Source organism: Elephantulus edwardii, unplaced genomic scaffold, assembly GCF_000299155.1.
Source record: "Elephantulus edwardii isolate Elephantulus edwardi_28Jun2011 unplaced genomic scaffold, EleEdw1.0 scaffold00006, whole genome shotgun sequence".
NCBI lineage: Eukaryota > Metazoa > Chordata > Mammalia > Macroscelidea > Macroscelididae > Elephantulus > Elephantulus edwardii.
The window spans coordinates 35,229,998-35,244,620 of NW_006399756.1; the positions used below are offsets into that span (position 1 = coordinate 35,229,998).

The 14,623-nt window shown below is 40.3% G+C and overlaps 1 protein-coding gene across 5 annotated transcripts in view; it reads left to right on the top strand.

Annotated features, from left to right (window-relative positions):
• Window positions 1-14,623, top strand: part of BLNK (B-cell linker) — a 58,443-nt gene that overhangs the window by 26,279 nt on the left and 17,541 nt on the right. For 4 of the 5 annotated variants that reach the window (XM_006880080.1, XM_006880082.1, XM_006880081.1 and 1 more), the window contains exons 5-8: window positions 3,070-3,110; window positions 6,473-6,629; window positions 9,797-9,960; window positions 13,832-13,913. In XM_006880080.1, coding sequence (XP_006880142.1) covers window positions 3,070-3,110; window positions 6,473-6,629; window positions 9,797-9,960; window positions 13,832-13,913 — 444 coding nt within the window. The remainder of the gene's footprint in view (window positions 1-3,069; window positions 3,111-6,472; window positions 6,630-9,796; window positions 9,961-13,831; window positions 13,914-14,623) is intronic. The other variant, XM_006880084.1, reaches the window with a different exon arrangement.

Consider the following 14,623-nt stretch of genomic DNA (forward strand, 5'->3'; position numbering starts at 1 on the left):
TTTTGGAATGGGAATAAATATGGATCTCTTCAGCCAGTTGGCCATGTAGTTGTCCTTCAGATTTCTTGGTGAATACTTCAAGGCTGCATTTGTTTGTTGAAATATGTCAATTGGTATTTCATCAATTCCTGGGGCCTTGTTTTTTTTGCCATTTCCTTCAGAGCAGCTTGAACTGCCCCCTTCATCATCTTTGCCTCTTAAATATAAATTTACTCAGTTCTTTTGTGTCAGCCAGGTTTTGTTTGGTACAATGATTCTGTGCACTACTTTCATCTTCTTTTTATGTTTCTTGGTTCATTCAGTACTCTGCACATAGCATCTTTAAGTATTGCAACTTGAGGCTTGAATTTGTTCAGTTCCTTCACTTAAGAATTGCTGAGTGAATTCAATCCTTTTGATTTTCCAACTCTAGCTCTTTGCACATTTCATTATACTTTGTTTTCCTGAGCTGCCCTTTGAAATCTTCTGTTCATCGCCTTAATTTTCTGACTTCTTCCCTTTGCTTTTGCTTCTCAGTGCTCTAATGCAATATTCAGAGTCTCTTCCGACATCCATCTCAGTCTTTCATTCCTTCTATGTCTTTGTAATGACCTTTTTCATTCTTCCTGGATAATATTCTTTATATCCTCCCACAGCTCATCTGGCCTTCACACATGAGTGTTCAAAGCCTCAAATCTGTTCCTGAGATGGTTTTTTGATACAGGTAGGATAGACTCAAGGTCAAATTCTGGTTCTTGTAGATTTTATTTCATTTTCTTTAGCTTCAGTTTGAACTTGCATATGAGTACTTGATGGTCTGTTCCACAATCAGCACCTGGCCTAGTTTTCACAGTTGATAATGATCCTTTCCACAGATGTAGTCACTCTGATTCCTGTGCAGACCATCAGGTGAGGTATATAGTAACCCTTTGTGTTTCTTATAAAAGGGCTTTGCCATTAATAAATCATTGATTGTACAAAATTCTATAATTTTATTTCCAGCCTCATTTCTATTATTAAGCCCATGTTTCCCAACTACTGATCCTTCTCCATTCCCAACTTTTGCATTCCAGTCACCCATTATTATTAGTGCATCCTGGTTGCATGCATGTTCAATGAACTTCTGATTGCGTTCAGGATGGCTAATATCACCAGTTAGTGACTGGGGTAATTGGGATGGGTGTTGCCAGAGGCAGTGCAATTAACACAGGATAGAGCAGGGTTTAGGGCTGTTGTACATAGGGTCGCTATGAGTGGCAAACGACTCAACACTCAAAGTCACATAACAACAACAACAATTAGAGTCAGTGTAAACAGAATTTAAGAGGTGAAATAATGGAGATGAGGAAATTGATTGGCTTCTCCAACTGCTTTTATCAGTAACTGATCTTACAGTAGGCAGTGGCTCATTGATAAAATGTTTAGGAAATAAAGGTTACCAGGCCTATAGCTCACTGTAAGTTAGAATTTAATCAAAGGCATTAATTTGTTTGTCTATTTGTTTTTGAAAGGCAGGGAAGTGTGTAATATATATTTTTTTAAAGATAAGTTTCTAGTTTAAGTGGTTTCTATTTTTAATGAAACACAAGCATCTTGCTATCCTGAGTGTTAATTTTTCAATTATCTCATCTCCAGACTTAAGGAAGAAACTTGTCATTCTCCCACTGTGCTAAGAAAGAAATGTTATGATATTAGGAAGATAATTTAATTTGTCTGTAATTTAATAAAAGTGAATTCAAAGAATAATTTAACAAAAATTACTTTCTTTTAATATCCAAGTTTAATACTTATTTTACTTTCTAATTCCTTGCCTAGTGTCTCTGTGGAACTCATATAGAACTGAAATCTACTGTGGCAAGGAGTAGAAATGTTGAGAAATTACTCTGGAAATGATTATTGAGAATTCATTGGTTATTTACCAAGTCTTCTGTAGCAGTGGTTGCTCAGAGGCTCAGAAGGATACTAGGACCCTCTATGCAGAGTTGTTAGTGTCACTCTATCATCTGAGCCTATGTTTAGTTGATCTCCTGCATAACACAGTGAATTGCATTAACAGCTCAGATTATTTGATGAATTAAGTGCTAAGCTTCTCACACTCTAAAAGCATTTTGGAGAGGGATCAAATACACTCCTTGCTGTCATATGAGTTTTAACAATTATGTGCCACCCAAGAACTCTGGTTGTCAGCACCTGTGCCATGTTACTTGCTCAACAGCTGTTCTTCAAGATCATATGTTTTATTTAATGATTTCTTTTCTTATTCATTCATAATTTACTCATTTTTTAAGGTAAAAAGCTACTTAAAGGCTGAGAATTGCTGGATTCATTTCCATAACTCCTGTTGAGGCTGGGGAAGTGCCTGAACCCTGTAGCTCATACACTGTGAGGTGGCTTCATGTTGTGCTTCAGAGTGTAAACTTTAGTGTAAACTTGCAGAGTTCAAATCCAAGCTCTGCTACTTACTATCTGAGTGATTTTGGGCAAATGACTTCTCCATGTTTCTTTATAAGACTTTTGAGATGGCCAAAGGAGTTAATATGTACAAGATCTGATAATACTGCCTAGCATTTACATAGAAAAAAAAATCATTTTTTTCAACTGAAAAAAAAAATCAAAGTTAAGACTAAAGAAAATCATAGATCCTTTCCTCTCATTTCCTAAATCTGGACAATGAGGCTCAAAGATGTTAGCTATCTTGCCAATATTCCCCAATTAGATTAAAATTTGGACCTGACTCTGTCCATTCCCACCCCCTCAATCCCTGCCACTTCCTAAAGAATTTGCCTTCAGGCCTTTTGTTGATAGAGTTGCTATGAGTCATGCTCGACTGGAAGGCACTCATCATCAACAATAACAACTATACTACCTAAGTATTCATTTCAAGAAGATTCTTAGAGGTGACATAATTGTAGCTCCCCACTGGGTTACATAATGGTTTCAATAAACCTTTGATAAATGCATTTGACAGATGCACCACTGACAAGTGAGTTAGAAAGTCCAGAGAAAGAAAAAACGAAGCCAGGTGTCCATGAACACGTGTAGGTGGCCAAGCTCATGTTTGTGTATTCTCTGTTCCATACACCGTTTCAGGGTGCGCTGCTGATGAAGAGGACCAGTGGTCAGACGACTTCGTAAGTATTTCCTCATGGGGCTAAGAAGGGTCTCTTTTCACTGTTGTTGTTATTGTTAAGAGCCATCAAGTCAAGTAGGGGGTGATGCTGACCAGCTGCACATCACAGGGGAGGGGATGGAGTTGGAAAGCTGCAACAGCCTTCAACAAGCGCATTTGAACTCTACACCTGATATGGGCCAGGTCTGCAGCTAAGAGCTTTATGTGCTTTTCACTAACTCTTCACCAAAGTCTTAAAGTGATATTGATCATTCCCGCACAGCCTAAAGAGATGTGAAAATATTTTCTATGTCAATCAGTAAATGAGCCCTGCCCTGAAATCCCCAGTGCCTCATCACCAGGACCCCTGCATAGGAACCCTACACAAACCAGCAACTCAGGAGTTAATGCCTAGCCGTCCATGGGGGGACGCCATGCCTGTCTTTACTCTTTAACAGAATCTGTTAAAAACAAAAGCCAACAACAATCAGTTGTCCTTGAGTTTATTCTGACTCATGGTGACCTCATGTACTTTGGAGCAGAGCTGTGTCCACAGAGTTTTTCTTGTATATGACCACTCAGAAGTATATCACCCAGTCTTTCTTCTGATGCACCTCTTAATGGATTCTAACTTTTTTACTTTTTTTTCCTTAATGGCCAAATGCTCAACCACTCAGGGATTCCATCCCCAGACCCTGTGCCATATTAATTTTTTAACATTTTGAATATCAGCACTACCTGTTTTACAGATACAGAAATGAAGGCGTGAAGAATATAAATAACTTGTAGTTCTGAAATTTAAGACCTTCAGTCCTCAGCACCAAGTTCTTAGCTGACAAGGTGTCTGCTCTGAGCGAGAGGACATTAGCAAACTAGCAGCGACCACTGAGTGAGGCCGTGGGACCTAAATAGGATGAGATGGGAGTGTCAGAATCAAGTCTTGCCCTTGGTGAAGTAGCTGTGCAACCCAGAGGAGCCTTAAGGGCCCTGCTGTATCTACTTCTATGCTGGAGGAAACCTTTTAGGGACAAAACACACATACAGAGACAAAAAAAACCGTTTTTTACCCAGTAATGGCTTCTCATTGCATGAGGAGTAAAATCCAGGCTTGTTGTAAAGTCTCTAGACCCTGGTAATGGAACCACACAGATGGAAAAAATGCTCAGTGATTTTGACATCATAAAAAAAAACAAACCAAAAATGAAAAACACCAATTTTTCCCAGTAACTATTCTTCCCTTTCATCCAGAATGTTGGCCTACTCCAGCATGAGTTTTGTATCTGGAAATATCTACCATACACCTTCTTGCATTGTTGTTGTTGTTATGAGCCATTGAGTCACTTGCAATTCATAGTGACCCTCTGTACAACAGCCCTGAAACCTGCCAACCTTATTGTCTCTGATACACCTACCTTCATTACCCTAGTCACTGAATCCATCTATCTCATTGAGGGTCTCCCTCTCCTGCACTGTCCCTCAACCCTTGCAAGCAGGATGTCTCTTTCTAAGGACTAGTCCCTCCTTGCAACATGCCTAACGTATGTCAGATGAAGCCTCAGAATCCTTTCCTCCAAGGAGCAACCTGGGTTCACCCTCTCCAGTACAAACCCGTTTGTTCTCCTAGCAGTCCATGGTATATTCAATACTCTTCTCCAGCACCACAGCTCAAAGGCATCAATTCTCTTTCTATCATCCCTAGTCATTGTCCAGCTTTTAGACACACATAGCAAGTATTACATAAGTAAGGAAATAGAATGAAAATTATTTGCCTATGATAGTACCAAACAGCAGCCACCATATCAGTCAGACACACCCCACCCCCAGCCATGAGACTTAACATCCAAAATTGAGCGTGAGCTCAGCTCATCAGCCTGCACACCCACAGAAGTCTGTTCAAGGGATTAAGAGAGAGTGTCTCTGCTTTTCACCTGCAAGGAAGGGGTGGCCTCTTTCTAAAGGCTTGGCTACAGAATCTCTCCTGGGCCCCATGACTGCCCACTCCCATTTAGTACTGCATTTGCGCCCCCTGCTGGCAGAACACACATGGCCCACATCTGAAGCCATGGAAAGACGCTGGTCTAGAATCAAAGGAAAGCCAAGATACCAGCTAAAATAAGAAATGAGTAAATCATTAACTCACGATTATTTTTCACTTCATTGACTTTCCAATACACAAAGAATAAAATCTAGGCCTGGCCCCAAAGCCTCCAGGCCTGAGGAAATTTACCCCATGGGCCTGTGTAGCCGTCTATATACACACCTCAGCAGGGCTCTGTGGCTACAGCCCAGTACACCAGCACCCCCTTAGTTCCCAAACTGTGTTAGGCCCTGCCTGTCTTGGGGACTTCAGACTCATGGTGTTCGAGAGGAGAAACCATGCACGTTCCTATTCTTCCTTACTTTCTCACTCAACCCTCATCCACTTCTGTCCTGTCCTCCTGCTAATTCTCTCTTTCAGCCCTGCTCCAGCCTCCTTGAGAAAGCTGTCTTCTCATCTTTCTTCCACTTTGCCTTACTCCACCCTTCACCTCACTCTTCTTCTCTTGACTCATCTCCCTACCAATCAAGTAGAAAAGGACTCATCCATTCATTCACATATCCATGCATTTCAAAACTACCGTGTGCTCATCATGTGCCAGTCCCTGAGAAGACAGCAGTGAATGAAACAGCTATCACTTCTACCTGTATCAACGTTATAAAGCACAAAGTTAGAGGAGACAGACTAAAGACAAATGTGTCATTTGTTCATTGAACAATCTTGTATTGTTTGTGTATTGATCACCATGTATCCTACAGCAGCTTACAGATCTTTGGGTATCCTATGGAATACCCAATAATAATATACCAATATAATATAATAATACCCAATATAATATAATAATACCCAATAATAAGCCCCTTTGGCTTATTAGCTATGTTATTTGGGGGGAAAAAATATCTCAACTTCCCAAAGGCTCCTGAGGCTCCCCAAGAACCCCTTTACCCTGCACTCTATGGAATCTACTTTTTCCTCAACCATCAGTATTCTTGATAAGTAAAACCTACTGGTAATTCCTCTAAAAACATTGCTGCTGTTGTTAGGTGTTGAGTTGACAGAATATACTATCATTTTCTACTGTTCTTCTCTGTGACACAATCACCCTAAGGATAGTATAGTTCACATGTCCCCCTAATAGTACAGCAGGGGAAGTGATAAACTTTGAAAGGCCTGGCTTCAAATCACAGCTTTGCCTTTTAAAAGCTGCCTAGCCTTGTAAGTCTCCCACAAACACACAAGCTTGTTCTCCCTGGTTACAGGCCAAGCATAGATCTGTCTCCTGGGGTAGGAATTATCCTGGACTAAGCACACATGAAGAGTACTGAGTGTGGTGTCTGCATTTCCAGGATAATGATTATGAAAATCCAGATGAGCATTCGGACTCAGAGATGTACGTGATGCCGGCGGAGGAGAACGGGGATGACAGTTATGAGCCCCCTCCAGCCGAGCAGGAGATGAGGATGGTTCACCCAGCCCTGCCCTTTGCCAGGGGCGAGTACGTAGGTGAGTAACTCTGCCAGACAGGATACAGGGAGGTGGGGACGAGCCTGATTGCTGCCTGAAGACCTTCTGCCTGCCTCCAGACTGGTCATTATATCACTCGTGGGTAATGGAACCCAAGGTGCAAAACTTTCCCTTGGCAAAAGGGAAGGGAAAGGAAGCATATTCTTAAATCCAGATATTCTTGAAAACTGGCAGAAACTCAAACAACCACACTGTGATAGTTGCATCCTCTGACTCCCCATGATCCTATGGGAAATTAACCCTGAGTTTGGACCCCCCCACTTGCCCAAGCCCTGTCTGTACACCAGATTCTGAGAATTTCTCTTAAGAGGTTTGTAGAGACCGATGATAACCAGATAACCTTCAATTCCCTAAACAAAGGCTGCCTAATGCTACCCCTTCCCTCCTCTTCCCCACGCCGGCCAGCCAGCCTTCCATGGGCTGGACACCTACAGACTGAGTCTAGATTGTAGATTTTCACCTGTGGAGTTAGCTGGTAAGGAGAGAGCACCGAGTCTCCAATGAGCCTTGTAAGTTAAGTGGACATAGCCAGGTTAGTCATTCAGCCCTTGGGTGTGACTTTTAAAGTCAATCATGAAAAAAGTTGTGAACTGCTAACCCCCTCTTGAAACCAGAGCTAAGAGCTTTTGCCCAAGTTTATTGGAAGACTTAAGGAGCGGGAGCGGGGAGAGTGTTGGCCAGTGGAGAGCCATAATTGGCAGGACTAAGGGCTTTGTCGGAGTTAGTGAGACTCAGACAGAGAAGGGTTCAGAGCTGCTGTACATAGAGTTGCTGCTATACATCACAGGTGACCCAATGTCACATAAAAATAACAACATTCTATGACAGGCTTAGAAGCAGGAGTGGCATCCACTTCCTAAATAACGTGCCTCTGGAAACTCTATGAACTTTGATAAATGTCTATAGCTGTAGAGAAGCTTCAGGACTTTTGTTCATAGAATTGTTACGAGTTGTGCTGTATTCAAAGACAATCAACAACAAGACTTTTTAACATTGGCCTAAAGCCTCGAGGCTCAAGGCTGAGATGCCTGGTGAGTACATTTCAGTAGCTATCCTGATTGTTACTAACCTGATTTGTATTCTGCTACTTCCTGAATTTTCACTTTTTTACTTCCCTAATATCATTCTGTGAGGTCTGTAAGCTATTGCATCAGATTTTGGACCAAGTAAAACAGTAAGGTTGACATTGGGATGAGTAGTAGAAAGAGGGACAGAAGCTGAGCTTAGAAGACATGTCTGACCTCATGGCAATTTGTTTTGTGTTGATAATGGGGACAGTTCCCCTTTGTGGAGTTGGTATAGGTCTGATATTATTGTCTCCTTGTGGCTTTTGCTCTTTGTACACAGTGTCAATGCCAACTCACAGCAACCCTATAGGACAGAATGGAATTGCCCTATGGAGTTTCCAAGGCTCCAGTCTTTATGGAAGCAGACTGCCTTATCTGTCTCCTGAGGAATAGCTGGTGGATTTGAACCACTGACCTTTCAGTTAGAATAAAAGTGCTTAACCAAAAAAAAAAGTGCTTAACCACTGGTTAACATTAGTTCCACTGAGTAGGCATCAACTCTTTGTTAGACACTCTGTATATACAGCAGTCTTCCTAATCCCCATGATAATTCTCTAAAATATGTATTATCACACTCATTTGAAAAAAATGGGAAATGTGAGCCCCATAAAGATTGAATAGCCCAAATTAACATAGGCAGTGAGCAACAGATAAGATCTAGCTCATTTCAAAGCCTATTGAAAGACCCTCCAGGACTAAGGAAGGGATAAGCTAATGGATTCTCTATGGTTGAAAGGAAATCCCTAAGGAAAGGAACATGCAGGTTGACCCAGACCAGTCATCTCAACGCTGGGTACACATAACTTGAGGAGCATTTTAAGTTCATAACTAACACTAGACTCGTCTCTGAAGTTCAAATGTAATATTAGGTGGAGCCCACACCTCAGCCTATTTAAAAACTCCCCAGGTGTTTGAAATGTGAAAGCAGGGCAGAAAGACACTGTCCTTAGTGGATCACTGAGCAAACTGAGCCAAGGAGGACACCCCAGACATATTGTTACTGGAACAAGCCTGATTCATGAGCAACCCCACGTGAGTTCCGTAGGGTGGAAATCTTTACGGAAATAATTTGCCAGGCATTTTTTCCAAGTTACTGTCTGGTGAGTACAAACTCCAAACACTTAAGTTAGCAGGTAATGGCCAACATCTGTTGCCATCCGGGTCCCTAATCTCTCAGACATGTACATGCTTAGCATCCTCTGTCCACTCTGTTTGTTGTTTTTTTTAATTAAATTTTATTCATTTTAATGAACATTTACAGAGATTTTGGGTTTTCATTCATTCATTGTTGCACTGTTTTCTCCACCCTCATCCCCAGTTTGTTCTTCTTTCCCCCCCATGTGTGTTTTAATTGTCCAATTGCCACAGTGCTTGTCAAAGCCAGTTCTGATTAATCTCCTTTGTCAGTGTGTCCCTTGCCATTCCCTATCACTCCTCCCTGAGAGAGACTTCACCCTGATTCACAAGGAAAAGGGGATGGCGTATTCTCTTAGCTACTTCCTGCTGAAAAGGGACGCTGTGGGTTTCAGGGTGAAGGTCTTCTCTCACTACTCTAAAGGGCCCCTTTGGCAGTAGGAAACACATAGACTATTATGGAGATTGATTTTGGAATTTAGATGCACTGTTATCAATTGTGCTTAGCCGTACATGTTCATATCCTTGAAGATGTATCATGGAAGTGTTGCAGCCTAGAAGATACAAATTTAACTAACAAGTTAAAAATGCATGAGTCAAACATTGAAAAGCAATAATATTCTGAGTAGAGGTTCTAATAGCGGCACAAATCAAGTTACAGAGGTAAGGTGGTTCCATTGCCATCCTTACTCTAACTTAATTCTTTTTTTTTTTTGCCAATGATCAGCCTTCTTTAGTTGGAAAGGCTTTTCACACCCCTGAAAATTGGGTTTGAGTTATTTTTATAATGTAAGGTAGTTCATATACTTGGCTAACATTTCTCTTCACCATCATTTACTTCAAGGAATTTTTGTTACAAATGAGGGCTTTTCTAGATTTTTTACAACTTCTACCAACAGAATGCTCTAGAACCTCATATGCCTTCTTTTTTTTTCTTCTTTCAAGATAATCGTTCAAGCCAGAGACATTCTCCTCCCATCAGCAAGACCCTTCCCAGTAAGCCCAGCTGGCCATCATCAAAAGCAAGGCTCTCCTCCACTCTGCCATCCTCCTCTTCTCTTCAGAAGCCTCAAGTCCCACCTAAGCCCAAAGAGCTACTGGAGGATGAGGTAAGAGATATCCGTTCTGAAGGCTCCCCAGAAGGTTGAGGAGGAGTGCATACATACATGGCTGCATGTAGGGAACCTATCATGAAAAGATTCAGAGTGTTAAGGTTGTATGCTAACTATTCATATGTTAAATGATGTTTCAGTGAAAAGTCATATAATGTGGACTATGTTGCAACCACTAAGAAATGATGAAGACAAAAAAATTCAGAAGAAAAAAATTGTAAAAGTTCGTCACCCAGAAAAAGGCATCAGATACAAATAAAAATAATAAACAGAATAATAAAAAAGAAAACCTGAAATACTAAAAAATCAAATAGTAAAATGAGTGAGGCAGATACTTTGTTTTCAGTAATAGCTTTATATGTTAATAGTCTAAATGCCCACACAAAAGGCAGAGAGTGGCTGAATGAGTTTGGGGAGAAAAAAAATCCAAAACAACATGATTCATGCCTTTCGCTATTTGTAAGAAAACCACCTTAAATATAATGACACAAATATAGTCAACAAAAAAATGAAGAATAATATTCTTTATAACCAATAAATGAAAAAGACCAAGGTAACCACACTGATATTAGACCAAATAGACTTTAAATTAAAATATATTACAAGATATAAAGTACATTACATCCTAATAAAAGAATCAATCCAGGAAAAGATATAACAATTATTTATGCATCTAACAGTACCATGAGGAATTTTAGTGGTATAGTGGTTAGAAGCTGTGCTGCAATCTGAAAGGCACACAGTTCAAATCCACCAGCTTTTCTGCAAGAGAAGGGTAGACAGTCTCCTCTCCTGTGATTTACTGCCTCTGAAAGGTACTGTGATTTACTGGCCCTCTCCAGAGTCAGTTATGGGTGAGTTCCAACTTGATGGCACACAATAACAGCAGAACCTTAAATACATTTAAAAACTGACCAATATGCAGGAGAAATAGACAACTCTGTGATAGATTTCAACACACCATTTTTAATTATAGATAGAACACCTCCAAAAAGAACTAAATACATTGAGAACTTAAATAAAATCATAATCTGTTTTCCTAATGTTGTTGAATCAACTCCTAACTGATCTTTCCTTCAGTGGGTTTCCAGAGGCTTTCAACTGCATGGGAATCTATCTTTTGGGGAGCAGCTGGTGAATTTGAACTGTGTGCCTTTAAATGAACAGCCAACATCTTGCCAGTAGACCATCAGAGCTCCTAATTCACCTAATGTTGTGTACCATCAAGTCAGAACCAACCCCTAGCTGAGCCTCTGGCAGGTTTTCAGAGGCTGTAAATCGCATGAGATTGTCCATCTTTCTCCGGCAGAGCAGCTGGTAGATTTGAAACACATACCTTTGGGTTGCCAGCACAACACCTTATCACTAGCCTACCAGAGCTTCAAAATAGACATGTATAAAACACAACATTCCACGACAGAATAATCTACACTGTCCTCCAGCTCACATGTACAATCTCCCAGAGTCAGCCATACATTGGGATTCAAAGAAAGCCCCAACAAATTTTAAAATATTGTAATCATACAGAGAAAAAAAATCTCTGACCATACAGTCTCACCGTCTCACCTATTACTATCAAGTCAGAGCTGACTCGTCGCTGACTCTGCATCAGGTTTTCAGAGCCGGTGCACAGGAGATCGGCCATCTGTCAAGTGGAGCTTCTGGTGGATTCAACCCATCAGAGATGCATCACCTTTATATGAACAGCTTAACTCTCTATGGACTATTCTAGTAGGGCTCCCTGACAATTCAGTAAGAAATTAGAAATCAACAACAGGAAAAAATACATGGGGGTGGGGGTGGGGAGGAAGACATTAAAACTAAATAATAAGAAGTTACTTTTTTAAAAAAAAATTACATTACAGAAGCAATAAAATGCAATTTTTAAATTCTTTGGATCAGACAAAAATGAAAACACAACATATCAAAACTGTAGAACAAGATAAAAACAATACTCAAAGGGAAATCCATGACCAATAAATGGCTATCTTCAAAAAGAAGAAAGACCCAAAATCATTAACTTAAATAGGGGGGGAAAGATCAAAAGAAGCCAAAATCTGGGGGTGAAGGGAAGGGAAAGGAAAGATAAAGGCAAGGGCAGCAACAAATAAAATAGAAAATGGGGACGAAAACAAAATCAACAAAAAAAAGTTGGTTCTTTGAAAAGATCCATAAAATATACAAATCACTGACTAGATTTGTTGTTGTTGTGTGTTGTCGAGTCACCTGTGACCTATAGAGACCCTAGGGACAGCAGCTTTGAATCCTGCCCTGTCCTGAGCCAGTCTCACTAATTCCGACACACCAACTCCCATCACCCCAGTCACTATCAATCCATCTCAACCAGGGTCTTCCTCTCCTAGATTTACAAAAGAAGAAGAAGAAAAACAAAACAGAAGAGGCAAATAAATTAAGCAATGATATTAAAACTGGCACAATAAAGATAAAGAACACTATGGGAAAATTTTACTTCAACTTATCTAAAAGCTTAGATGATGTAGACAAATTCTTAGAAACACACTACTTACCCAAACTAACACAAACAGAAGTACAAAATTTAAACAGAATCATTGCAAAAATTAAAAAGAGAGTGATATTATCATTTAAAAAAGAAACATGTTTTCATTGAACAGGAAAATACAAATACTCCACAGCCATAACCAAACACCTTCCAACATTTGCTTTTTGGGCTTGAGGGCTTAGGCCCACAGTCTCATGGGACAACTCAGTCAATTAGTCTAACATAATTCACAAAAATTATGATCTGCATCCTAGGGATGTGAGTAGTGGCTGAGCTCTTAAAAGCGTGTGAGAGGCCTTTTAAGATGCAATTTTTGGTTTCTAGTCAGAAGGAGCTAAATAGCAAGTATTTAACCAACATCTCAAGGAAGAAATAAGCATTCACAAGCTATGACCTGAAGAACTAGATGATGGTTTACCACCATCACTGGTCATCCTGAACAGGGTCATAATATGGAGAACTCAAATTTTTTTAAATACTATAAAGAACTCTTGTAACTATAACGGAAAAAAAAATGGGGATGATGGTGGTGGTGGTTACCATCAAGTCAACTCTAACTCATGTGCAGAATAGAACTGCTCCCTCAGGGTTTTTCAAGGCAGGCCTTTTGGAAGTAGGTTGAGGACCAATTTCCTGAGGTACCTCTTAGTGAGTTAAACTACCAGCTTTTCAGGTACTAGTCAAGTGCTTTAGTATTTGCACCACCCAGGGACCCTAGACAAAAAGATAACCCGAATAAAAAACGAGCAGAAGATTTAAATATATGTTTTCTCCAGAGAATATTTACAAATGGCCAACACATGCTTTAAAAGTCAAGTACATCATTAACCATCAATGAAATGAAAATTCAAGCCATTGGGAAGGTCAAGTCACACCCACTAAGATGGCTACACTTTTTAAAAATAAAAAACAAACAACCTTTGAGAATTTCTGCTTTACACTGCATGGAAGGCAATTGCCCAGCCTTCTCCACAAAGTTCCCAAAACAAAGGTACATGGTTCGAATCTACCAGCTTGCTGCTCCACAAGAGGATTGTCAGTCTCCTCCTGTACAATTTACTGCTTCTGAAAACCCACTGGAGGGTCAGTTATGGGTCGGTTCTGACTCAACAATATACAACAATACTTTAAAGAGAGGAATTTAATATAATGTAAATTATACCTCAATAAGATTGGCTCAGGATAAAGCAAGCTTCAGAGCTATTGTGCATAAGTGTTGGCTATAAGTCACAAGCAACCTTGACAGCACTTGACAACAGCAATGATTTTTTAAGCTCACCCTCTCTCATATCAAAAAAATGTGAATGTATATAGCATTTCCCTCATCCACTTCTATGTTTCTTTTAGGCTGATTATGTAGTTCCTGTCGAAGATGATGATGAAAATTATATTCATCCCACAGAAGGCAGTTCACCTCCACGTGAGAAAGGCAAGTGTATCCAGTTAGGTACCTAAAACTAGCAGCTGATCAGGCCATCCAAAAACATTTGGTAGGAAACACAAATAGACCCCGAAATGGACTATGTCTGGCCTCGCTCTGCTGTGACCACCGTGTTTGTCCTTCATTGGCTTGTCAAGCAGAAAGCAGCTCTGTGTATCTTGGCCTTCCCACCTCCTTCCTCCTACTCTCACGATTTAATACTCCTTTCTCTACCTCTGAAAGCACCTGGGGGCTCTTGTCTTAAATTGTTCTTACAAGGATTTGTCATAGAGCCTACGTCACAAGTCATTGTATTGGCATTACAAGCATTACACCAGGAGCCATTTGCTCTAGGATCCTGGGTTTTAAATGTTACTTCTGCCTCAGGCTCATATTGTTTTATATGACAGCAAATACTTGTTGTAAGTGATCTTTCAGAACAGTAGTTTTACTATGGATCACAAGAATTGCTTTGGGGGGAAAAATCATACTAGCATCTTCAGATAACAAATTGGAGATAGCAGGGTTCAGCTTTGACCTTGTTGTCATGGAGTAGCTATCCTGCAATCTCTAAATGTCCTCAATAGTTTTAAGGCCCACCTGAGTTCCTGAACCATCTGTCATGAGAAAATATCAACAAATGCACATAGTTGTTAGCTGCTGACAAGTCAAGAATAAGGGCTGTCCGTTAGACCCGGCACCATCCCTCTGATTGGAAT